The following is a 25,833-nucleotide window of genomic DNA, read 5'->3' on the forward strand; positions in this document are numbered from 1 at the left end:
GTCATGTCGTGTTTGGGCGGGGCTTCAGCTTTGAGGGCGCCTGGCAGCAGAGCCCCGCCAGCGGGAGAGAAACAGAGCCGCTCCCGGTCAGCACCGCTTCTCACAAATGAGGACTAAACAGGTCATTTGACGCAATTCAAACTTCAAATTTACTTATAACTTGTAATATGATTAAGTTAGTTTGTGAGGACGTTAATGCGGCGTGTTGGCTTTAAACAAACAGTCTGATTCTTTGTCCTTGGTTTAGCTTCTGTTTTGTAAACTAACGTAATTTTACTAACGCGAGGTTATCGCGCTATTCTCCTTTTATGTATGTCGTGTTGGCGTTTTTGTTTTTTTGCTGTGTTTTGGGAGAGCAAGCAGGAGATTTAACTAACCTGTGTGGGTCAACGGGTAAGCTTTGTGTTGCGTTTAATGTCAACCAGCTGTAACGGAGATCATGTAGTTAGCCGCGGCTACGCAACTACCGTACGCTAACTAACTAGCTAACCAAAACATTGGACTTATGCTGTTAGTTTTCTGTGCTTTAAACAGTTGCAGGGATTCCAGTAAAGTCCTGGTAAATTAGTTATGTAAGCGATCTGTTCTGTTTTATTGTGTAGGGTTACGGGAACCGGAGAGAAGAGCGCACTGTGTCTTTAAACCGGCTCGGTGTGAAAAGTTCAAGCGAGGTTAGTGTCAGAGCCAAAGCCCTCCGTCTGTCTCCTCCTCCTTCCCCACAGTTTCCGCACGTCGGGGTCTTATCAGCTCTCGCACACTGTAAACACGCTCTCTTTAACCCGAGCCACACTCTTTAACCCCCTGCTGGTTTCTGCCCTCCGCAGCAGCACTGCGTAAAGAGGAGAGCGCTGCGCGGGTTACGAGCCGTCGGAGGAACCGAAGGCAGAAGGCAGCAGATGGCCGGAGAAAGCGGGGGGAGAAAACGGCTCCCCAAGAGGCCAGTTCACGGCGGAGGAGGAGAAGAGAAATTAACAGGGAATTTGAGCGATAGTGTGAAAACTGAGGCCGGACTGATGGCGCCTAAAGAGCCGCGAGGGAAGGAGAACAGTGCGGGGAAATCAAACCCTGCAGCGGGGAAGGGGAAGATGAAGATGGAGGACGCGGCGGTGAGCGGAGCCGCCGCGCAGACGGACCTCAGTGTTTTCTTCGATGAGGACAGTAACCACATTTTCCCTGTGGAGCAGTTCTTTGGGAATCTGGACTCAGTTCAGGCAAGAAACCGTTTTTATTTGCACACAAAACAGTGAAGAACATGCATCGTTAATTATACAAGTGTACGGCTGTTCATTAACATTGAATCAGGAACCCAGTACCGATTATTTCCACGATTAATTATGTCCTGTCTGTTTTTTAAGCCAACGAACAATAAAAATGGGAGTAACAACTACATTTTATTAATGTCCTTTCAACGATCCAAGCAAACCCATACAAGACGCCTTTAAAAGACATATGAAGTGTTTGTCCATCAGGCTTTGGTTCTTTCTGTGAGAGAGACTTATATAATCATGTAAAATATAATTTATCCTCATTCAAATTGTGATCTAATCATTCCTGATTCACTGAGAAATTACTCTTGACCCTTTTTAGTTGAGTAAAGTTTAAATCACACAACAGCCCCAGTTAGACCACCATCTTCATCATTATGATTTATCATCATCATCATCATCATTATTTGACCTTTAGCTGTGGTAAACCGGTATCTGGTCAGTGTCTAGAATTTGATAGTGATATGCATAATTGCAGGCAATTTCCTTTCCACCAGAGAGGTCTCCAAATCCCTGAAATTTACGTAGTTCAGCTTTAAAAAGTGACTTAATAGAGGCCACTAGCAGTATAGAGCTTTAGAAAGTCTCATGCAGTTGGTTATAGGTATTTGATTAATGCTTTTATATTTTTGCAGGACTTCTCACGCAAAGCCACATCCACAGAAGGCATGAGCAGACGAGAGTACAGGAGACGTCATTACTACGCCAAAGAGGACAGTGATGAAGAGCAGACATGACAGACACACACACAGTGGCTGAGTAATACTCTGATGCATCCACTGTAAGTGTTTTCTTTAAAACAGTGTTTTACTAGGGTTTTGTATTGTTTTATATATTCACTAACCCAACCTGGCAAAAAGTTCCCTTTTATAGCATTTTGCTATTTCTGTGAGAGACTTCTGTGTGAGCTCAGTTATGATTGTAACAGAATTATGAGGCTACGAAAAAGGTTAAATCAGAGAAGTACTCATAATGTAATTAGAATCAGTTGTTTTTTTTCCCCCCAGTTTTATCCAAAGTCTTTCAACAAACCAGTGTGTCTACAACTTTCCGTTTACTAACAAAGTGACTCAAGGCCTTGAGAGTGAACGTGTTGGAAATACATGACATTGCAAAAACAGATTAGAAAACTCGATGCCTTGTTCTATTTTTGTAAAAGGAGTAAATGTAAATGTTTTAATGACATTTATTGTTAACATGAGTAGTTTTGGGTAAACAAGGCAAATATACAAACTGCTATTGCATCATGTGATCTGTGTTTGTGCAGACAGACAGCTGCGCGATAAGGGAAACTTGCTGGAGCAGTTTTACAGTCCAGCAGTTTTACACTAGGCTATTCATTTTTTTTATGCATTCTGTGACGTCAACCATGGTAAACACGTTTTAACATGGACAAGAGGTTAATTTTACTAATTTTTACAGAAATTTCCAGTGAAATTTCATTTAAGTGCCTCAGTCTGACTTTTTTTTAACTCCAAAGGAAGATGATCTTTTTTTGTTATTGTTTCTGTTTCACATGGTGCATTTTTGATAGTCTCGGAAAAGCTAAATAAGAATGAACACTTGTCATGGAGGCCTGATGCCTCTTTTATGTAATGGATAATATAATGCAGATGGTTTATTGTTTGGATTTTTGGCCTAATGACACCTGTCCCCTTTATATCTGTTAACCTCTCAAAGGTTTTGATGTGTATATAGTAAGACTTCTAAAGGTTGATTATATTACCAGCATTAATTATATTGGAAATCTGCAGTTGCCAAGAGATCATTTGTATAGTTTTTAATGAAACATTTGCACTAACTTTATATTCAAAGGCTTAACATTAATTTATTTTATATTGGCATGTCTGTATAAATTGTAAGACATAAAACATTTAGCTAGTTTTGGTGTATGACTATAGATATTTGTATATTTTTGTATTAAAATGAAAAGTGCTACTTTTGCTAACAAATACTTTGTAAGATGGTCATATTTAATGTTAAACAATCAGTGTTTTATTCTATTTACACTTTGCAAACATACATTTTTGGCAAAGCTACAGTAACTCCATCCAGACAAAATAAACATGTACAGAGTTCAAACGTGTGCAATTATTGTTATGGTTTAAGGTTAAGAGCATCTTTGAGGACTGTATTAATGTAACTTATTGCAAGTGATCAGCCTTTTTTTGGCTAAACCTTGTGCTGCTTTTTACTTTGAATACTTGGCTCAGGGCTGAGAGAGGGTGAAAACCCAGTAGTATCAGTTGTCATTCAGGAAATTACATTTAGCTTCAAGTAAATATACAAAAACACACTGGGCTCTCCATGAAAAGCAAACCAGTTCATAAATTAAACAAACGTAGAGATTATATTCTGAATTCCTTACGCAGAAGAGTTTCATCGGGATCACTTTAAAGTTGATAAGTTACTCAACAGAATCTGAGGGTGTGTAAGAAATTGAATTTAATAGTTCAAGTTCATTGATGAGCATCAGTGCACACAAACTCCATGTAAAAGTAAAAAAAAATAATAATAAAATGTTTTAAAAAGTACTGGCCAATTAAATAATCACAAGTCATTATGAAAAAATAATTCATAATTTATATAAAAAAAAATATATATATATATACCTGAAATGTACCTGTTTTTTGTTCTTATAAATGCCATCTATTGAATCCATGAGGTGATTATATTGCATGTCAGTTCACTTCTGAGTCTTCTTGGCCCGTTTGTACACTTGGCGTGAATCACATGTTAGATCATGAGCCCCTTTTTTGTGGCAGACAATGTGAACCAGTTTAAGGTTTTCTCGAGTGAACAGCAGTTTGTAGAAATAGTCCAGGTTTATGTCGCTGCTCTTCTTAGCATGAAGTGCTTCAACAAGAGTCGGTATGATTGTTCTCTTCTTCTCAATTCTGAAACAGGAGTTTTATTACTATAAATATATGAGGTAGCTACTATGATTAACCTAAGAAATGTGGTCAGGGCCTTTATTCATGAAGCTTCTGAGATTAGGAGTGCTGAATTAGGGCCTGTTCCAGTCAGTAAAGTCAAAAATTTAACAAAGGAATCTAATGCTGTATAAGCATTCCTACTCTGAAAACACTGTCGCCTGAAAAACTTAGTAATTGATATTTAGAATAATTAGTCTGGGCCATAATACTCACCTGTGGTCCAGATTCCAGGTGCTGAAGAGTATTCTGCTCTCACGGTTGCCGTATGGATTTATTGAATGCAGAGACTCGCACTTCTCTTGATCAAAAGCACCCTGTCAACATAGTAAAAGTCTAAAAGACTGAAAGGTTTATAGTCTCTCGAGAGGTACATATTACTGCCTTAACAGACAAAAATAACTTAGGCATCAAAATATAAGGCATCAAAAAGTCATTTGTTTAGCTAACCTGACAAGAGAACCAGCCTTCTTTAGTGCAGAGTCGATGTAGCCCATTCTCCGTCCTATCAAAGTAATTGCCATTATAACGCACAGATTTCAGCTTTTCGGCCATGCTCGCCACCACCTTCTTATATTCACCTTTCGTCCTCACACTCTGAATAGCCTGAGCATGACCATCCACCTGTAAAGACATGCACAGAAAGCAGATTAAATCTATGTCCTGTACTACAGATCTGCCCAACCTTCTACAATAAATAGAGAAAACACACAAACATATATAGACCTATAAATGTGCGCACACACACACACGCATCCCATTCTACATCCATAGGCATTAATATGGAGTTGGTCTCCCTTTTGCAGCTTTAATAGCTTCCAATCTTTTAGTGAAGCTTTATACAATATTTTGGTGTGTCTGTGGGAATTTTTGCCCATTCATCCAGAAGAACATTTGTGAGCTCAGACACAGATGCTGGACATCAGTCAGGTTCTTCCACACCAAACACACCCAGCTACGTCATTAAGGACCTTTCTTTGTGTACTGGGACACAGTCATACTGAAACAGATAAGGGTCTTCCCCAAACTGTTCCCACAAAGATGGAAGCATAAAATTGTCCAAAATGTTTTGGTCTGCTGAAGCATTAAGATTTCAATGAGATTGTGAGGTGTGTCCCATACATAAGTGTGTGTGTGTGTGTGTGTGTGTGTGTGTGTGTGTGTGTGTGTGTGTGTGTGTGTGTCTAAAACCTGTCAAATAATAGATGGAACAGAAAATAGAGCACAGTCCTTACCTCTTTCAGGTACCCCCGTATCCTTTGTTCACAGTTGTATTTCATATATGCTGACTTGGTCTTAAACCTTGTGTCAATCCCTGGAAATGGATATTTAAGGTAGTCATTCACTCAAGAGTAAACAAATAATCCTTTCAGAAACTAACATTATGTTTCAGGAAAAAAACTATAAGGATAAACTAAGGATAACTACGAGAAGAAAAAAAAAGTAAAGTAAAAAAGCGCTACAGATAAACCTTTTTATAGATTTTTCTCTTTCTTAAAACGTGGTGAAGGTTCAGTAGGTATGACCTTTTTTCCCCTAATGTTTTTTTTTTTTAATTGTTTCTGCACATCAGAACAGCTCAACAAAGAGGTTTATTTCTTTGTACTGACCTGAGCATGCCATCTTATCATGTACAAAAAAGATTGTGACTGACTGCCAATAAAAAAACTGAGTCTGAAGGATCCACTGTCAAAATCATGATATTAATCCGCACAGTGTTAAATGACAATGATATTGCTCCTCTCTGACTTCTTCCTGTGGTCCTAAGAAAAAGTCTGTCACATTGATGTGTTCTTAAACCACAGAATTGTTTGTTTTTTGAGTGTGTGTAGATACTGTTCTTACCTAAGAACAAATCCCAAATAAGAAAACACTGGCGAATGTCAGACTCTTCATGAAAACTGCGTAAGTGGGTTTTCTTTATCCTTTACCTTCAGTTTTAGCCTCCTGTACCCCTCAGCTAATTACTATGGTTATAGTGTCATTTAAGGGTGGGTGATCAGACAAAAATACATGATAATACGAGACATTTTCATGGTACACAATATTCATCTTTTATGAAGTTGACAGAATGCAGCAGATGAGCCACATTTGAAATAACTTTCACATACTGTACTACACTAGATCTACTCAAACAGATAAAATACTGTAATACTGTTAGTACCTTCAAACCATTCCTCATCATCTGCTCTGCCCTCCAGATCTGCCTTGTCTTTCAGATTGCACAAGAGATCCCCCAGGAGTTTTCTTCTTTTAGCAGGAAGCTCTTCATCATCCTGCAGCAGGCTCTTGGCTGCCCTGATGAGCTCGTCTGCATGTCTGTCCAAACACAGCACCTGGCCAAGGTCATAAACCACAGCTGGAGAACGAAAGCAGAGATGCACTCATTCAGTTACATGTGCTCATGTTAACTTTTGGTGGACTTGTACTTTCTTGAGTATTTTCAAATATTAATGTTTTTACTTTTCCACAAGTATTGAATCCCTTTCATCGTGTTTATCATGTTACATTGGTGACAGCAGCTGTGTAGCTTTGCGACTGAATGCCCCTTTTATCATTTGCTTTTAGACCAAGAGACCATCAAAAGAAGAACATATTCCGTTTGGGCCCCATTAGGGCTAAAACAGTTATTGGACATTATCAATAAGCGACTGATTGATCTGTTGATTGATTATTTTCAAAGTAGCATCCAACCTGGAGTGAGTTAACGACTTCACCTGAAGAGGGCAGCACTACACTTCTACTGTGGTACCAGAGGAAAAGAACAACTGCGGCTCAAAGTTTACAAAAGTAGTAAATTCTGGGACCGTGCTCTTAAAACGAAGTCTAACATGCAACATGCTTTCCATGGAAGTGCAGTACTTTCAACTAGCTCATTAAAATGACACCAACATAAAAATAAGCGATGCTAATCTACATATTTATTATTATTATTATTATTATTATTATTATTATATCACTTATTTTCAGCTGTTGCTGATTATTTACTGTAGCTCAAAATGAGGGCAAAGCACCATGTTTTTTTTTCTGTGGCGGTACTTTAACTCTTGGTGAACAGCAGGCATTTACAGGCTACAACGAATTAACGTTAAATTAATCAATCGATTGTAAGACGATTAACACGAATAATCAAAGCGGTGGTTTTTTGCAGTCCCAGTTTCTACACAGAGCACCCAGTACTTTGGGAATGCTGCGGCTGCTTTTTACTTCCTCCTCAAGCTGCTTTTTGGGAAAAGACTTTTACTTTAGTCATTTCACTGAAGTACCAATACCGCCACTTAAACTCGAGCATGGGATTAATCTACACCTCTGGTTTAAAGCCAGAGCAGTGCGTTCTGGGTGAAATGGCACGTCTGAGTTAGTATGCAGGTTTTTTAACTGACGTCTGTTGTCAGGTAAGTTCCTCACCGCCGCTCCAGCTCTGCCCAGCAGAGAGCAGGACCACCTCTGAGTTCTGAGGAACATGTAGGAAATACTCTTCTGTTAACAGCGTCCCGTCCTCGTACAGACAGCACTGCGCCCTGGACGGAGACACCTGCAGACAGAGTCGGCGTTACTGAGTAAACAGCTCCCATCCGCGAGCGAAACACGGCAACCGCCAACTTACCGCACCTGAAATACATCGCATCCTTTCTTGATCAGCTCTTTCAGGGTCGACGCTGCTACTCCAAACTTTTTAGACTCTCCTGTTCTCCTGATTTTAAAAAGTTTCGTCTTTTCTTCTTTTATTTCTCGTCTCGGCATTCTGGCTCTCCGGCTCCAACTGTTCTTTGGCTGATACGGAAGACTGAACCGAAACCGCTGGTGCTGCCACCTCCCGGTGTCCACTGGAACTACAACCACCGCCATATTTACATACGGCGCAGCTAACTTGTCTTACCTTCAGAAATAACGAAGGGCAAATGTTATTCAAATTAGTAAAAAAAAAAACAAATAAGCTGATTTAAACATCACACGTTAAACTTTCACACGTAAGATCTGCATTTTACCAGTGTGAACTGAAGGCTTTGTGTTCAGGTCAGGCGTTAGAGAATGCAGGCTAATTTAGTGAGAACTGAAACCGCAGCTGTTACCCCAGAAAAGTTGTTCCGCTCATTAAAGGGTGAATTCCGGCCTAAAACCAGTGCTTATGTTAATCGCCGTGTTAATCGTCCCTCAGACTCATCGATCTGATAAAATTCACTAATTTTGTCCCCTTTTTGTATTTCCATTTGTCGGTGTTCTCACTACAATACCCAATATGCATTACGCAAATACGTCATACAACCGTTGTAGCCACTTACACACGTCATGCATACTACATTTTCATGCAAGCAATAATAATAATAATAAAATAATAATAATAATGCTGTACTGTGGCCACTTATACACGCACACAGTGTGTATACTATATTTCCAACCGTGCCCATAACCTGTTAAAAATGCAAATATAACAGCACAGTGACTAATTGTTAAAATAATTACACGTTAACTGGATATTTAAAGAACGGGTGTTTGTGTGCAATGAGAAATTAGTGTGGTAATAGTAAAGGTACAATAGGAAAGGTTTTTACAGGTGAAAACACACAAAGCATAAACATTTCTTTCTAAGAACGAGTTGAATTCAGTATATAGCCATACTTAATGTGTGCTCTGTGATGGAAAACCGTGGTTAGCTAAAGACCGCGAGGCACGCTGCCTGTGAAGATGCACGTCGTGTACAGTAAGTTATGTACTTGAATTTCATTCACCGTGAAGACCGAGAGGAGCCCGGGGGTTTGTCCTCCGTCTTCCCTTTCACAGGGCTGTTACACCCACACAAGATCTTTTTAATTATGCATCGCACACAATAAGCATATAAAGTCTGGAGCTGTAGACGAGTCACATGCTGAGAAGTCGTACTGACTATATAGTGTAACTTACCCTCCGATCTAACGACCGTCTCACATCCCTGAGCGAGTCTGATGCGTTTGAACAAAGCAATATGTGTAACAGACGGTCTCCTAGTGTACTGGTAAAAACTGCAGTACATTTCAGAAATTCTGTAATTACAACCCGTGAAAATCATGTGTTACAACAACCATTAAATTTCTACTTCCTGAACATCACTTTCTCGGCATAATGTGTGCTTTTCTCGAGTTACATAAAGCACAAAGTGAAGAAACAAACATCTCACATTTTCAGCGTTTTTATTAGCCATAATTCATTGCATTAGGTTTACCCTTTGGGTGCAGAAGCATTTATGTCTCATACACTTGAAGGACAATTCAACATTTTGGCCTTAATGTAATTATGCATTTAATTCCCTACACTCTATCTATCTTAGGAAAATAGTAAAAAGGTTAATTGTAAAACTATTTAATTATCCCTTTATTTTTGAGAAAAGGCATATTTGGGTTTTCTGTTCTTATTTCAAATATTTCCATGACAGAAAAAGGAGAAAAAGGGTAGATAGCAGCTGCACCATGCAAATGGCTCTCTCTCCTATCCAGACCGCTAATAGATCACCTCTAATAAAAGAAAGGAACGTTCCTCGATGAGGAACAGGATCCAAAGTGTTTTAAAGGAATACTCCAGTGCTGATCTGCTGCATCTGTATCAAAGGGTCCATTTCTGTGTTTATTCAGGGATGCATCCACAAATGTCTGTAGAAACTGACCATATGATACAGACGTGGAAGATAAGATAAAATAAGACTGAAGAAAGCTGAAATATTCCTTTAAAACCTTGCGCTACCAACAGCATCAAACGCTCCTCCAGCACACGACTGGTTTGACAAATGTGCATAATTTGACAAAGGATTTTAAAACTATTCAGGCTGGTCCAGTCAAATCACACAAAGCCAGATGTCAGCATCTGGATGAGAGAAAGAAATGATTTGCTGGCAGTGAGACTTTAATATGATCGTTATCCTATATCCCATGTTCAGGATTAGATTGGAGATGCACGGCCAGTCTGTGTATAAAACATACATAGAAAACTAGAAAGGTTTCCATGGCCGTTTCCCACTCTGTAGATTTGTATACAGCTCATAAATTTCAAAATGTTAAAAAGGCTTTTCTGTTTTCCCAAAACTCAATAAATTAGAAATTAAAACACATTTTAACAGAAAAGCTGAATACAGCCATACGAGGTCATTACAAAGGTACAATATTAAGTTGTTTGTTTAAACCAGCAATATGCAGCATTTTCCTGTTTTGCTTGTCAGCTTAAGTTACAGGACTCCTGCTGGCCACAAGGCAAATTCATGGAGACCACCAAGAACCATCGCTGCACTTCATCATAGTAACAGTACTTTATCTTTTTTTCCTTTTAAAATTGGGAAAATTCTGCATATTGCATTTGTCATTTTAGGCTTTCTGTTATTTTATTCAGTATTGTTAAATAAAACTGAGACATCATACACACATTCACTCATCCTGCACGCACGCGCACACACACACACACACACACACACACACACACACACACACACACACACACACTTTGCATTGTCATGTCCCTGGTTTGGCAGTCGCTGTTTTGTCATTTCAAGTGAGCTGATAGGAGGGGTGTAGTGTTCCTCTCTCTGCATCTCTTTATCTTCTCTAGCGTCATCATTCCAAAACTTCATCACATCACATCCGCTCGTTTGTCCCTCACTTTATTCCGTAGTTTTGTCCGAGCTTTGAAGGCAGCAGAATTGAAAAGATGCTGCAACGAAAGGTGAAAAACACAATCACCAAATATGAGCAGGTCTACAATGAAACAATGAACAATATTATGATTTCTTTTCTTCAGCACTTCACATGATGAATTATGTTCATTTACTTTAGGTCTCTGAAATATTCAGGCTGTGATCAAAATAACTTTTCTCTTGGTGTCCAATTCATAACATGGAATTCTATTTTAAGGGCACTACATTATTCCCACAGTGCACTTGGGATTTGTAGTGAACACCACAGATCACTAAATCAGCTAAATGTATACCTGCAAGCAATGCATGTTTCGTTGCATTGGAAAGGAAACCTAACAGACTCTCTGTGGCAAAAAAACATAAAAACAGTGTTTTTAATGATGCAGAACTAAAGACCAACATTTTTACTGTAGGGATACACTGAAATTTAGGCCACCAAGCATTCCTGGAAAAAATAAAAATCTGAACTGAAAAATAATTATATCACATCACAAAGAATTTTAAGACAAAAAAAAATTTGCAAAACGTCAAAAAAAAAAAAAAGTCAGCCGAGTAGAACTCTTCACAGAGACAGAATACTAACTAGAATACTAGAATGCTAGAATACTAACGCCATCTGTAGCCAGATTTCGAAATTCACTAATTACACATGACGAAGTTTAACAAAAAATGCATCTGATGATGAACTGTTCTCTGTTGTTGAAGACAATGGATTTCATGGCACATACAGTAGACAGTAATAATGGTAGTAAGCTTATGTAAACTTTTTATTTGTCAGTTTACTTCTATTTTAAGCCTGGTGTGCCTGAGTTTTCATTTCAGTGTATCTATAATTTGTTGCCTGCTGTTCATCAAAAATACTGACTTAACCCTACTATTATCTTCGGGATCAAATTGTCCCCATTCAGCCTTTTACATCTCTAAATAAATTATTGACAATTTCTGTTGCTTTGTATTAAATTTCCTAGTTTAACAGGGACAAGTAGGTAAACATTAAATGAACACAATGATGTGTTTTCAATGTCCTGTAATCATTTTCAATGCAGTGACGTCCTTTGGGGTCAGTTTGACCCTAGGCTGTTTTAGCTGTATAAATCATAAGAAATCTCAACATTTTTAATACATTTGTTTTGGATGATATTAAGGTCACTATAACATATATATATATATATATATATAAATTTGATAAATTTAAAAAACTTCCATCTGCTTTAAATTCCAAAACTGTAGTAATACAAGAATCAGTAGTTCACACAACATGGGGGAAAGGAAAACAGAATTTCCACCAGAACATTCTGGAGGTTTTAACTGCTGGGGTGAAATTGATCCCAAGGATAAAATATGTTAGTAAATTGAAGAATAACAGGAGGGATTAGAAAACAGGAGGGACAAGAATTAAAGGTGCAGCCTAGTTCATTTTAGTGAATGGTTACCCTCTCTGTGCGGGAGATCTTGATGGCTTTGACAGAAGAGTCCAGAATGAGAGGAGCTCCGAGTCCAAAAATATCTCTCAGCAGAGGGTTAAACTACAATGAGAGGAGAAAAAGAGAGACACACAATCACATAATCGGTAAATAAAATGGCCAACAATACACAAGACATAAGAGCTGAAATCAACCCTCAAGTCCCATTCATTAGCCTCTCCAATACACCTGACGCAATTCACAAAGGGCTTGATACTGACCTGAAGATGTTTCATCAGTGCTTTGATATAATGCACATGTAATGCATTACTGGACTTTTTAAACACAGATCAGAGTTTGAAAGACTTGCAATGAGTCCTCCTCACCTGTAGATGGTGGCTGACTCCAGACTCAAGCACTTCTTTAAAGGCATCATAAATCCGGCGACGCATCCAGCCATCGATGTAGATCACCTCAACCCCAAAACGGATCTTCTCTTCAGAGAACTCGTCATTCTGCATAGACAAGAGAAAATAGGGAATTACAGTACTGTATTCCTAGCCACAGAAAACAGCAAACACAAAGCATGCCACTCAGGTTATCAGATTACAGTGTTTATAGATTACAGATTACAGGTTATCAGATTACTGACTTGAACTGATACCAAGATATAGGTACTGGATGTGTTTCACACATGCTGTGAGAAAGTCAACTGCCACAAAATCTTTGGTTTACCTCAATGTAATGCAGGACCTCACGGAAGATAGAGCGCTGTTTCCGGCGGTCATTTTTGGCCCGATATTTATTGCCATCTGTAGCCAAACCCTTCAGACTCTCACAGAGCGCGTCACAATCCTCATACTCAAACTCCTACAAACAAATAAAGACCGTACAAATAAAATGTGCTGTAAGCTTGGAGCGAGCCACAAAGTAATGTGTTAAATTTAAATAAACAGTACATAACTTTGCATTAAAATGCAGTCAATGATGTCCCCTGTAGTTGTGCTGGGCAGTATATTTTTAATATTTTCAAACAAATAGTATCTAAATATTACCATGGTAGATATTACCTTGGGGGGATGGGGGGGGGGTGTACTTGGTCAAATAAGCATTTCAGAAGTGGAATAGATTTTTAAAATTTTGCAATACTGTCATCACATAACTATTAAAAAAAAAAACTATGTAAAATCAGTTATACTGCAAAACCCTACTCTTCATAGGACATGTACTTATTTTCACTTAGAAAATCGACACGTAATCTGACCAAGACATTGTGAGGCTTACCTGGTCAATGTCTCGTCGCAGTTCATACAACAGAGCGATGGTCTCTCCCACAGCAATCCGGAAGTTCACCTCACTGCTGTCTAAACAGGCCTGCAGCAGTGGCAAATGACTGGAGTGACGGAGGGAGAAAAGGAGAGGGGGAGGAGAGAGAGAGAGAGAGAGAGAGAGAGAGAGAGAGAGATGAAAACACTGTTGTGTCTGTACAGGGTGCGTTAAACTTGTTGCCATGTGGATTTCTTTGTGTAACTCACTAGTTCACCATGCTGTTAATGCGGGATGCTGGGCACAGGGAGCAGAGCAGAGCCCAGGACTGTAGGGCGGCGCTGTGGAGTGCAGGAGTTCCAGCTTTAACAGAGGGTAAACTGCCATCACCCAGTGGATATGCACCCACAAACAAACTCTCTAAATGCCCCATGCACTTTAACAAGTCCTGAAAGAAGAGAGGGGAAGAGAAGATTTGTTTATTATATTTATTTTTACAGACGTGTCTTTTACAACTACTACATAATCTCTCTATAAGAGATGAGCCTGTGCTGAGACTAATACTTACTTCAATATCGTCTGATGCCGATACATAGCAGCACATGCCCAATGCACGGGCACACTAGAGTAGTAGAATAAGAGAAAAAACAACAAAAATATATATATATGTGTGTAAATCTGAGCCCAGACAGTTTTTTCTTTGTTTTATTAAGTTTTTATGAGTTTTATAAGTTTAAAGCATAAACACATGAGAAAGGATGTTTCACCTAACAGTTTTAACAAAAACATCAAATGTATACAGTTTTCCTCTTACCTCAAAACTACTCAAAAGGCACAGAGACACATTTGGAGTGCAAAGATTCTTTGGTTTGCACTGGCGCTAAGATGCTAATGTTGCTAAGTTACTTATGCTTATACTCTACTAGGAGTGGGAGATTTAGCAAAAATAAGATCACAGCACTTAAAGACAATTTCACCAAACTGCTAAATATGCATCTCAATACATAAAAAAAGTATATCTAGTTAAAAAAAAAAAAAAAAAAAAAAAAAAAAAAAAAAAAAAAATTATGCTGTCTCTAATGAATCATGCAGTACAGTGTTTAAGTAATCACGATTTCTATGATATGATCAGAACTGCATATTAAGACAAACTAAATTGTTTTGCCCACCTCTACTACTAACTAGCTCTGTGCAAACTGTACACTTAAATTACGATACTCAAAGTTTTTAATCTCAGAGACATCTGCTTGTGTTTTTCTTACATGGTCTCTAGTTCTATATGAGTACTACATGTATATAAATAAAAGATACAAAACCTTCAGGATGGCTATGAATTATTATTTTTAGCTATGTAACGTAAATGTTTTCTTCCTTTCTACAGACTGAGCAACATGGTCGGGACTATTTATCAATTGGTTGATAATTATTGTTACCAGCTATGAAATTAAAAGTTGAACGTGATTTTTTTTCCCTTCCCACATGAGCATTTATACTGAAAATTACTGTAATATACTTAGTTTTAAAAAGTATATTGTGTATTATCTATCTATCTATCTAAAGTTGTGGGACGCAACTCACATGTTGGCGAGCTGACAGGCTAGCACAGCTGTCAATCAGTATAGAGCTGAGAATGGGGCGGAGCATCTTGAAGCCCTCCTCCCCTTCAACTCCACCTCCTAGCTGTACACAGAGGAGAGCAAACAGTGTAGCTGCTGCAGCCTGCTCCTCCCCTCCACCTACAGAAAAACAACAACAAAAAAGGCAAAGCATACAAAGTCAATTCAATACACTTTGTCAAATTCAGCGAATATCTCCTCACTGTCTGTTAGCCTACCAAAAAAAAGTCTATTGTTTGTACACAGCCCTGGCTCTGTAATTGTGGAAACAATACTGGCTTCCTCTTTGCATTTTCCTGTTCCACCTTAAATCCTGCAGCAGTTCCATTCTGGCGCATAAATTCTACCGCTGCACCAATAAAGGTGGAATGGGAAAGTTCTAACAAGAAGCTGAGGCACCTGAAGGATAACTGCTGCACCATTTAAGCTAGAACGGAAAAATAAAAAACAAAAACCTGGCGAAAAAGAGTTGAAAGGCATGAAAATGTATGATGAGGTTGTTTCTGCTTGCCAAGTGGGCAACATTAACTTATTTTTGCTGTTTCACTGAACCAATAGGCCAGTACTGTTTTTTTGTGATAGCATTTGTGTGAATGTTTTTTGTGATAGCTACTGGTGAGCTTCACAGCAACAATTGTAGTTTTGCTAGCTCACAATCTAGCTAACATTAGTTATATTACTTGCTATGCTGCTGTTTGTGCTGGGGTTATATCATGGTGTTTGCCTATACAATGTTTGTGAAGAGTATTATGGCCACAAAGATCTTCTAAAACAGTTTGCCAGCTAAGTGTTGTTCCCCTTGGCAATGCCAAGAATTTGGTGGGGCAAAGCTTCTGAAGGGAGAGGTGTATTTCTTTTTCTGTTCAAACAACAACAATCGTTCTCCAGAATTGTATATTGCATCTTTAAATGTAGGGATGTCTCAATCTCAATCCAAAGCCATCCAGGCATATTTGAACTGATTGGCTATGTTAAGCATGATCCGGGTCCAACTTTGTGTCTTGCAGCACGGTCATAAACAGGCATTATAACTTCATGCCGTAATGCTTCTGGTTTAAAACAGCACAAGCAGAAACAGCATATTCAATACTAGGAGAAAGGAGCAGGCTAGTACATGTACTTTAGAGCAATATCAAAAAACATGTATTTGCAGTACTATAAAATGGTCATGTCATATAAAAGTTTTGTTCAAGTTAACGCATCCTCTACAGAAGACACACTTCTACATATTTTACTGCACAATTACTGATTATTAGCTGAATGTATCATGCAGTAAAAAATAAATAAATAAATAATGAAATGTGACTACAAAAGTTAAGGCATATTTTTTAACATATATTTTTCCAACATGGCAATTTTAGCAAATAAATTGTAAATACTTTGTATACTAATATGTGCAGTAAATGTCAGATTGCTCTCTGTAGAGAATGTGTAACTTAAGTGAAAACCAACTAAATTTAATTTGAAACACTAGTGGTGCCCTTTTGCATACAATTATAACTGTCAGCCAAATCAAGTGACCAAGCCAATTTTGAATACACTATAAATAAGATCAATAAGGGTCAATAAGAAGAAATATGCCAAAAAGTAAAGACAACAGTTCAGAATACCACTATAAGCAAACAACAAAAATGAAGTGATTTTTTTTTGCAGAACTAAGTGGCAGCTTAGCAACTCATTTCTAGTTCCCACCTTTCTTCAAGCTCCGCTCCAGGCAGTCGCTGATGGTGAGGCGCCTCTCCAGCAGGAAGTCATACAGAACTCTGGACGAGAAGGCAGAGCGCAAACTCTCCAGTGCCGCCAGACGCACCTTAGCACTAATGACAGAGACAGTAGTTTACTGAGGATTAACAGTTGCATGGGGCTAATAAAACCTGTTTCAACATGTGTGGCATTATTTAATTTGATTTTTTTAGTGCTCATAGTGGTTTAGTGAGTATGTGTCACCTCTTGTCCATCAGGTTGTCAATACATTGCTTTAGTTTGTCTTCTGTTTCCTCCTGAGCAGTCTGTTCATCCACTACCTCACCTGTTCAGCAGGGCACAGGATTAGAGCACTTATTACTAGTTAGTAATGCACAGTTCAGTTCTTTCTCTACTCCTACACAACTGATTCAACTGACTGGCTTAAGTATGTTCTAAATCAGGTGTGCTGTAGCAGAAAAATCAGCACTTAAATGGTACTACTGTGGGTGCATGTGTGTGTGAGCACCTGTTCCCTCGTCCAGCACTGAGGCACTCTCACTGGCACTGCTGTAGTGACTGAGTACGTCGGATGCCAGATCATCATCACTGGCTCCAGATTCCCCTCTCCCTCCGTTTTTTCCTGAGAGAGAAGAATTTCAAAAAAAGAATGAAAAAAAATTCAGAAAAAGAATTTCAGATTATGCCAAAATAAATGGCATAATAATGGCAGGAATAATAAAGGGAAAAGTGGAAAAGCACAAATGACATGAAGAGATGACATGAAATAACACAAGAGTAGGACTATCACTTTTACTAACTGAGTAATCTACATTATGTTGCCGCATCACTCCAGTAACAGTTTCTGAAAAAAGTCAAAGAATGAAAAATGTTTTCAAAGATTCCAACTTCAATTGCAAAATCATAAGACACTATATTACTGTAAGACAGTAGACAGCATTAACTTCACTGTTTTTTGTACATATACACAGACACTGATGCCTGCAACACAATCCAAAACTAAGTTGGGGCAGGGTAATTTGAGACTAGAAACATAGTGAAATGTTCAAAACGTCTTAAATGAGTGAAGCAATGATGCTTGGGTATAAAAGGATATCTAGGAAAGGTTTAGTTAATCACAAGCAAGGATGGGTTGTGGCTCACCACTTTGCCAAAAATGTTTAGCAACAATATTTCTCAATTAACAACTACAAGGATTTTAGGTATTTTGCCCTCTGCATAACATGAAAAGCCAGAATCTGTCATAGTATGAGGAGTAGTGTCCATGGCAATGGGTAACGTGCACTACTTTGAAGGTACCATTAACACGGAAAGTTATATGCCCATTTTGGAGCAACATATGCTGCTCTCTGGGCGATATCTTTTTATGACAACGCCCAAGCACAGCCTGCACGTTAAACAGCATAACTGTCTAATCAGAGAGTGTGGGTACTAGACTGGCCTGCCATACCTCTTGCTGAAAATGTGGCACATTCTGAAGCGCAAAATACAACAACGAAGACCCAGAAGTCTTGTATAATGGAAAAAAGGCAAATCCGTGTTAACAAAAAGGATCTTTTTTTTTTTTAATTTCCAAATGACTGATGGCATTGTTAAAAGGAAAGGTGATAATACAGTGGTAAACCTGCTCCTGTCCTAATGTTTTTTAAATGTGTTACAGGCATCCAATCTGTTTATAAAAGCATATTTCAAAATTGTCTGTTTATCAAAGCCTACATGAGTGATAACTACACATCAGTGCCTCAATGTAAACAGAACACAGGCTATTCTGTCCCCATGCTGCACATACATGCCCCCCATATGCCACAAGCACATGCACTGCCACTGTGCAGTTAAGCTGCTGGCATAATGTACCTGTTGCCCTCTACTTAGCAGTTCTGAGAGTCCACTATGCAATTGTCATTCAGTCAAAACACTAAAATGTCACTGACATAACGCAATCAACAGATGTGAAAAATCCACTCATCTACAGTAACAGCTGAGACATAGAGAAAAACAATCAGCATAATAGGCTAATATTTCAGATTTCTCTTTAAGGTCATAAACTTGTATGAACCAGCTAACCCCTGACACAATAGCTCAGCACACACACGATGACCCCCTCACCTTAATCCTGAACACATTAGAAAGTTCTGAACAAGCAGTAACATTCATACAAGCCCTCTGTCTGACAAACTCCATTCACTACCATTGCTGCTCTCACATGCAACAAACTGTCACCTAGACAACCTTTCTGAGCTCTACCAGCTGCTTTATCAACCATACAGCACTCAGTTTAGCTTATAATGACAAAACTAGATCAACTCCTCCGCTTTTACTTATGATTACAAAACCACACCAGTGTGCCAGGAAATAACTTTAGTATTAGAACTGTCTGATATTGATCAAATACTAGTGACACACTGAAATGAAAATGCATGGCTGAAAGTGAAAGGCAGGACACACTCAGCTGAAAACCCCAAATAGCTGATTATAAATAAATAGTTTACATAAATATTAACTTACCGTTTATTTCTTATGTATGTATGACTAGCAAGTAGACTACAGCAACTACATCAAATCATACTTGACAACAGAACAGCTGGTCATCTGCGGCAATGAATTCCATTTTTTTTGGTTATCCTTGCTCTTTGATCATTTCATAAACTGTCTACAGATGACATCGGTGAACTGGGACTTTCCTTCCTTTGAGCGTATCTGTGCAGATCAGGTCATTTTTCTCTTTGTACCCAAACTGTGAGTGCCATTTTGGGCTGATACGTTTTGACATTTTGGTGTCCAAAAAAAAAAAAAAAAAAAAAAAAAAAAAAAAAAAAAAACTTCACCTCACCTGTAATCTGGTCTCACACATTCAAAGTTCAATCACCACCAGAAGACAAAAGCTTAAACAAAACAGCCTTTTCTTACACTGCTGTGGCTACAAAATTAGCCTATCTATATGTTACTGTTTCATCATGTTTTGTCAGTACAGCTAAAAGAGATCGAGAGACCGTGTGATAGTTCACATTTCAGTATGTTTTCAACTTTCCTTTATCGATTTTTCGATATCGTATTGAACGCGTTACACAATTACAAGTGTACACTCATACTTTTGGACACCTTCACCCTTGAGCGCTCTTAACCTCAGTCTCTGACCAGGCACAGGGCTCCAATTTAGGCCAAAGTTCAACCTTGCCTCCCCTATTTGAAGCACCACACACACAATGGACAAACTGTTCACCACAGGAGGCCTTTCTACTCACAACAGAAGAGATAAACATGAGAATGCAGCATAATGAAACTGTGAACATGAGGTTAGAAAACAAACAAAGGCAGCACAGCTGAGAAAGCTGTTCATCAAGCGTTCAGCTGATATAAGATTTGAGCAGTCTAAAAACTCCACAACAGTTTCCATGGTTACAAAGGGCCCAAACTCTCTAGGACACTACTTCAGTCTGATATGAGGACAGAAGACTAACAAGGCTCAGAAAATTAAATATATTCATTAATTACTCTGGTTCATTTTGTGATATAATCAAAAAACATTCAAAGGTCCAAAAAACACATCAAGCATTCTGAGGTACAGCCGGGATGAGTTGGAAGCTCCAGTGGGGTTAGTGTCAAGTGAACGGCATGACAGGGATAAAACTGGTATAGTGACTTAATTATAATTAGACACAATGTTTACACAATGTGGACCATGCACAGAGTTAGTCCAGGAAATATGTCATCATACAGTGAGGAAAAAAGGATTTAGTCAGTCACCAATTGTGCAAGTTCTCCCACTTAAAAAGATGAGAGAGGAATTGACATCATAGGTAGACCTCAACTATGAGAGACAAAAAAAAAAAATCAGAAAATCACATGTCTGATTTTTAAAGAATTTATTTGCAAATAATGAGTTTACTAGATTTAATGTCCGTCTTGGAAATTAGCCCTGTAAGAAAACTCTCCGCATTAAGATTTGATCAGGGGTTTAAAATGCATTGATTTGAAGGCGACAATTCACCTGCAAAGTCTATACAATGTTGAAGTACTATATTTAATCAGAATAATATCCAAAAATATGCACAGACCTTGAGGTGATTTTGAAACTTAGAAAGAGTTTTGTCTATGTTTACATTTACATTTATGGCCTTTGGCATATGCTCTTATCTGGAGTGACATGCAGTTCTTAATCATACTACAAATTTAGTATGAGTGTTGCCAAAGGACTCTTATTGGTATAGCATGGTGTTCATGCCTGAGCAGGGAACCAAGCCCCTGTCTACAGTGGTGTTACCCACTATACTGTAACAACTGCTGTCTATATATTACATTTATATATTTCACAACCGTAAATAGTCCCTCCCGTCACTTTTCTGTGTTCAGTGCATTTTTTTTTTAAATAAACATTTTGAATTATAGGAAAGCAGCCGACTCTTTGACAGGTCAGATATTCCCCCTGCTAATGATCCAGGACAAAAGGCCGAAGTAAAAATATTCAATGCTGTAACAAATATTTCTCCTTCACTAGATCTGATCTAACAGCCTGGATCAGGCAGAACAATGCAGCTGCCATCTAGTGATCACTCATCCAGTGCCTACAGCAGCACTCTGAAGTTTCTCTCATAGGACAAAAGGTAGTAGTGCATGGTTCTGCAATAATGTTCAAGATCATACATCTGATCTGCATTAATGCAACAGCACATCTTTAAGAGAAGTCTGGGGGAATCTGTATTCATTTGGTTTGTGCACAATTTAAATATTTCCAGCAAACACTGTGTGAAGATGAGCGGCCATCTTTAGGCAGATTAGGCAGCCAGGAAATATTCACAGACAAGCATGAGGAAGATGAACATGAATGGACAGATGGCTGGTTTAGGTTAAAATGCATTGATGTGTGCCAGTATCTTTGGCAGAGAAGGTGTGAATGAAAGCACCAAGTCATGATGAAATCCATACATTGGAGGTCACGCTACCTGGACGTGACAGTGCCGTCTTGGCTGACAGCTGCAACTGAAGCACTTCTTGTCGAAGCGAGCCTATTATAAGGCAATCAGAGAAAAGAAAAGAGTCACAAGACTAAAAGCCCCAGGACAGGAGGGTCTTCCACAGTGAACCTGGTGAATTGACATTTTTGTGCCTTAATAATCTGACAATCCATGATCAGTTACCAAATGTCTCCAACTGGGATAGAACAGACACCCATTACTATGATCATTAGCATTTACTTACAAGTCATACAGCAGTCCCCAGAGTAGAATAACAGCACATATTGCTGAATGTCTATGCTGAAAAAACACTGGGCAACTATAAAATTGTGTTTTCCCATATTAAATAAGACGACTCTTAAGCTGAAAGGGACTTAACAGAAGAGCACTGCTGTAAAAAAACAAAAAAAACAAAAACAAAAACAGAAGGCTTAAACTAGGTTTAAGCAAGATATATGATTTATTATCATTTATTTTATATTCTAAAAATTTGTGTTTTACTCTCCTTACACATTCTTTAGAAATTTCAGTCTTGAATAAGAAGCAAGAATGCAACCCAGTCAGAAACAGTGTCTTAACAGGAGCTTGCAATTTGCAGGAAAAGCCATGTGGCTGCTTGTCAAATTGGAGCCGGTGGTTTTACAAGTCCTGCACAGCACCAAGAGGGGCGTGATAACTGTGGATGTAACAGGCACTACTAATATCACAGTATACCAAAAGTAACTCTTAAATGTGCCACAGAATGGAAAACCGCATTTATATTGGCACTGTGGAATAATAAATTTGGTACAGCGAACAGAAATACTCTGAACCTCAAACGCTGTTGCCTCCTCCTTCAAATACAAATCCTCCAATTGCAAAAGAGGGCAGTAAAACAGGCCAATCCCAAAAACCTAAACTGCAGCATAAAAATCTTCATTTATTAATATTTACGCCCCCAAAATTTACATACACCAGCCTACATTTTAGCCCATGAGGTATTATGAAGAACGAGAAAAGGACAACGGCACATCAGCAATGAAACCTGCAGACTATGTGCAGAAATACAGCGTCCCAGGCTGTGAGGGGATGTCGGCACTTTTCCTATCCTTCCCAAGGAACTAAATGCTCAATGTTGGTGGATGTCCACCTTTAAACAAGAGTGAATTTGTTTTCCTAATCACCAGCTTCTTAAACGAATGTTCCAGTCCACCTTAAAGGCTACAGCTTGTATAGGCGACAGAGTGCCACTCTAGCACCATTTAAGATGGAACGGAAAATTTGTTTAAGAAGCTGGTGATTAGGAAAACAAATTCTCACAGTCTGGTGAACTGGAAGCCAACTTCGGCTCCCACATCTTTAACAGGATCCCTGACAACTTTAATTCAAAGTTGTTAGTTTCCTCTGCGCATTTCACTCCAGACCTTGGACGATTTCCAGGAGGATTCGCTCAGCGTTTGACACCGAAGAGAGGCGCAACTGCAACTTCATTGGCATCACGACCACAAATGTGACCTGTGTTTAACTAGCTGTACCGCAAAAAACCCAGTGAAGCCACATCTTCTTAAAATAAAAACAATAGTGAGCCAACAACTAACAGGCCAGTAGCTAGTACAGGTAATGTTAGCTACTAGTAAGCTCAAAATAACTAGCATAGCTAAATTATTTTAAATAGTATGACGAGCTTATTCATTCACACAGAGGTTCATTTTATTTCCGAGCCTGTTTCTATTTTGACATGTTGCTTTTGTGTGAGACACCAGCACGGCTCATCACATCACACATAAACCGACCAAAAAAGGGACGACAGCTTATTTTCATTCTAGGGTCAAATCACAGGGCTGGGCATGTAAAACCACGTAAAACTCACATACTTTCTATGTAGAGATCAGAGGCCAATTTAATAATACTAAATAAATGAATTATGGCACCTGTAAATGCAAATAAACTTCAAAATAGCTACATCAGTTAATAAATAGTTAGATTTTTATACATGTAAGTAAACGGGAATTATTTATTGACTTACAGCTTTGGGTGTGCGCGTTTTATTTGCTTCTGTGCGCTTGTGTGAGTTTTTTATTTTAAATATCAGGTACAATGCAAAAAATGCAAGGAGAAATTCTAATGTATAACTTACTATAAATTATTTAAAATATCAAATATCTTTCATTCTTAAGCAAACAGTCCCTTGATCAGACCCTAGTAACACGTTGGCCTATATTAGGAATTAACCACAATTTCTTTATTCCTGCCGATTTCTAACATAACCACGTCAGCCGGCCGAGGCCTGGGGTCTATTTCAGTTTGGGGCGTCTAAATATAGTCTGAATGGCATGTGTTTTACCTTGCACAGCGCACTAACAGCTGTTAAACGTCATCTCCCCTCTTCAAACTTGAACGTGAATGGAAAAGAAACAGATGTAATAAACATTATTTTAGCACGGCAGCTGCATAAGTGCTGAGGTGACTAGCGGCAGCTGACAGCCGCTGCTCTGGACTCGGCAGCGTGAACGGCGCCTGTAGCTCCCCAAAAACCTACGTTTCCTTGTTAAAGACCGTCGAGCGTCATTCATTTCTTAGCTAGTGTCGCTGTGAAGGCAGATCTGACCGCACACCGGCAGGCTAACGCTCCCAGCAGGTGAACTTACCTTTGCCTGAACTGCCACCACGTTTCCCCTTTTTGCTCCGCGGCATGTCGTCAGTCGGGCGATCCTGAAGAAGCTACGGCTAGCTGCCCGGCAAACCCAGCAGGAGCCCCTTTTATGGCGCCAACACAAACCGCAAGCCTCAAAGATTGAACAAAAACAAGTGTCGACTAACAGTCAACGGAATTTTCTATCTCCGCACCGTAGAAAGCCGCCCCTAAATGTGTGAAACGACGGACAACTCACAAACTAAACCAGGTTAATCTTGAAACTTGGTCTTCACTTCAGCTCCACGTTGTGGCACCATTAATCTCCGTGTGCGCCCCCGACAACAAACCGCGCCTGACCGAGTGCTTCTCTTTAGGGTGTATTATCTGTGTTTGTCCCCGGGTAACCGATATCTAATGCCAGGCTGAGATGGTAGACTTTTCTCGAAATGTTTGGGACGGAGTATCGTGCACGTTGCAGCTGCAGATTCCACCATCTTCTCCTCGATAGCCGCTCTCAGACCCGGCACCCTCCACCTCGCGTGAACCTTTATGGGTAATGTAGTTTTCGCCTTTTCCCGTTACTATGTTTGAGCCAGGGCAGGCAGTGACCATAAACTACGGTTCCCAGAATTCCGAGCAACCATCAGCTGTTTGGAAATGTTTGGGTCATGACGTAGTCTGGAAACACAAGTTATAGTTTATGTAAACGAGTTTGTCACGATGAGAAACACTGCTGTGATTTTCATGATCGCACTTCAAGAAAACTATAAATAACAGTTATCTGGATTCGTTTAGCAAGTTTTCAAAACACAGTCTTTATGAATGCCCTTTAAAGAGGAATGGAGGTAAAAATGCACACGTGACCACATTTTAACCCAGAACACGGACCAAAACACAACCGGACTAGTAACACTAAGATACTGCACGTCTGTGCGGGACTATAGGGTCATTTCAGAGAACAGGGTCTCTCTTGCTTTTGTTAACTTTAATAAGATTTTTGCTCTTTGATTCTTGCTTTAGTCGACTTCAAGGTCCTTAAGGGGATTCATTCACTAGCTTGAAGTGATGCTGCATTTTCAGACAAACTTACTGATTGTATTGTATTTCATGTACAACTAACATCTGAATTTTTATATATTCTGTTAATAAAGGTAAAATATAAGTCAATCGGTAAAAGGTTTTAGTACCTCTCTTCTGTATCTAACATCTGAATTTTTATATATTCTGTTAATAAAGGTAAAATATAAGTCAATAGGTAAAAGGTTTTCGTACCTCTCTTCTGTATCTAACATCTGAATTTTTATATATTCTGTTAATAAAGGTAAAATATAAGTCAATAGGTAAAAGGTTTTCGTACCTCTCTTCTGTATCTAACATCTGAATTTTTATATATTCTGTTAATAAAGGTAAAATATAAGTCAATAG

At 38.8% G+C, this 25,833-nt stretch overlaps 3 protein-coding genes across 6 annotated transcripts; 1 reads left to right on the plus strand and 2 right to left on the minus strand.

Moving 5' to 3' along the window:
* On the plus strand, positions 1-3,351 carry c28h1orf174 (chromosome 28 C1orf174 homolog). 3 transcript variants are annotated; one of them, XM_017723207.2, is made up of 4 exons: positions 1-121; positions 603-671; positions 828-1,211; positions 1,901-3,351. In XM_017723207.2, the coding sequence occupies exons 1-4, from the start codon at positions 107-109 to the stop codon at positions 2,000-2,002; spliced, it is 570 nt and encodes a 189-aa protein (XP_017578696.1). In that variant the 5' UTR covers positions 1-106; the 3' UTR covers positions 2,003-3,351. The 3 variants fall into 3 exon arrangements, with proteins under 3 accessions (XP_017578696.1, XP_017578695.1, XP_017578697.1); XM_017723206.2 differs by having other exon boundaries at positions 2-121; positions 825-1,211; XM_017723208.2 differs by lacking the exon at positions 603-671 and having other exon boundaries at positions 34-121; positions 825-1,211.
* A 388-nt stretch (positions 3,352-3,739) lies between these two features.
* Positions 3,740-8,062, minus strand: dffb (DNA fragmentation factor, beta polypeptide (caspase-activated DNase)). Its single transcript, XM_017723189.2, has 7 exons — positions 7,811-8,062; positions 7,607-7,733; positions 6,363-6,557; positions 5,434-5,513; positions 4,649-4,822; positions 4,415-4,515; positions 3,740-4,162 (listed from the first exon to the last, which is right to left on the minus strand). Exons 1-7 carry the CDS (start codon positions 8,045-8,047, stop codon positions 3,952-3,954), a joined length of 1,125 nt encoding a protein of 374 aa, XP_017578678.2. The 5' UTR covers positions 8,048-8,062; the 3' UTR covers positions 3,740-3,951.
* A 1,287-nt stretch (positions 8,063-9,349) lies between these two features.
* On the minus strand, positions 9,350-24,922 carry ifrd2 (interferon-related developmental regulator 2). Of its 2 annotated transcripts, XM_017723209.2 has the most exons (14): positions 24,665-24,922; positions 24,422-24,559; positions 21,783-21,845; positions 17,351-17,464; positions 17,086-17,167; positions 16,831-16,955; positions 15,101-15,258; positions 14,091-14,144; positions 13,792-13,970; positions 13,541-13,649; positions 12,992-13,126; positions 12,643-12,771; positions 12,287-12,379; positions 9,350-10,870 (listed from the first exon to the last, which is right to left on the minus strand). In XM_017723209.2, exons 2-14 carry the CDS (start codon positions 24,465-24,467, stop codon positions 10,790-10,792), a joined length of 1,368 nt encoding a protein of 455 aa, XP_017578698.1. In that variant the 5' UTR covers positions 24,468-24,559; positions 24,665-24,922; the 3' UTR covers positions 9,350-10,789. The 2 variants fall into 2 exon arrangements, with proteins under 2 accessions (XP_017578698.1, XP_017578700.1); XM_017723211.2 differs by lacking the exon at positions 21,783-21,845.
* Positions 24,923-25,833: the final 911 nt, after the last annotated feature.

This window comes from Pygocentrus nattereri, chromosome 28, assembly GCF_015220715.1.
Source record: "Pygocentrus nattereri isolate fPygNat1 chromosome 28, fPygNat1.pri, whole genome shotgun sequence".
Classification (NCBI taxonomy): Eukaryota; Metazoa; Chordata; class Actinopteri; order Characiformes; family Serrasalmidae; genus Pygocentrus; species Pygocentrus nattereri.

Coding starts and splice junctions, on each gene's coding strand:
- ifrd2 (XM_017723209.2), bottom strand. CDS start 24,467: ATGCCGCGGAGCAAAAAGGGGAAACGTGGTGGCAGTTCAGGCAAAG. Junction 16,956..17,085: donor GACAACCTGATGGACAAGAG/GTGACACATACT, acceptor CTCTGTCATTAG/TGCTAAGGTGCGTCTGGCGG. Junction 13,971..14,090: donor CGGCATCAGACGATATTGAA/GTAAGTATTAGT, acceptor CTCTTCTTTCAG/GACTTGTTAAAGTGCATGGG.
- c28h1orf174 (XM_017723206.2), top strand. Junction 672..824: donor GTGTGAAAAGTTCAAGCGAG/GTTAGTGTCAGA, acceptor TGCCCTCCGCAG/CAGCACTGCGTAAAGAGGAG. Junction 1,212..1,900: donor GGAATCTGGACTCAGTTCAG/GCAAGAAACCGT, acceptor ATATTTTTGCAG/GACTTCTCACGCAAAGCCAC.
- dffb (XM_017723189.2), bottom strand. CDS start 8,047: ATGGCGGTGGTTGTAGTTCCAGTGGACACCGGGAGGTGGCAGCACCAG. Junction 4,823..5,433: donor TACGGGGGTACCTGAAAGAG/GTAAGGACTGTG, acceptor ATGTCTTTACAG/GTGGATGGTCATGCTCAGGC. Junction 4,516..4,648: donor AAGGCTGGTTCTCTTGTCAG/GTTAGCTAAACA, acceptor CTATGTTGACAG/GGTGCTTTTGATCAAGAGAA.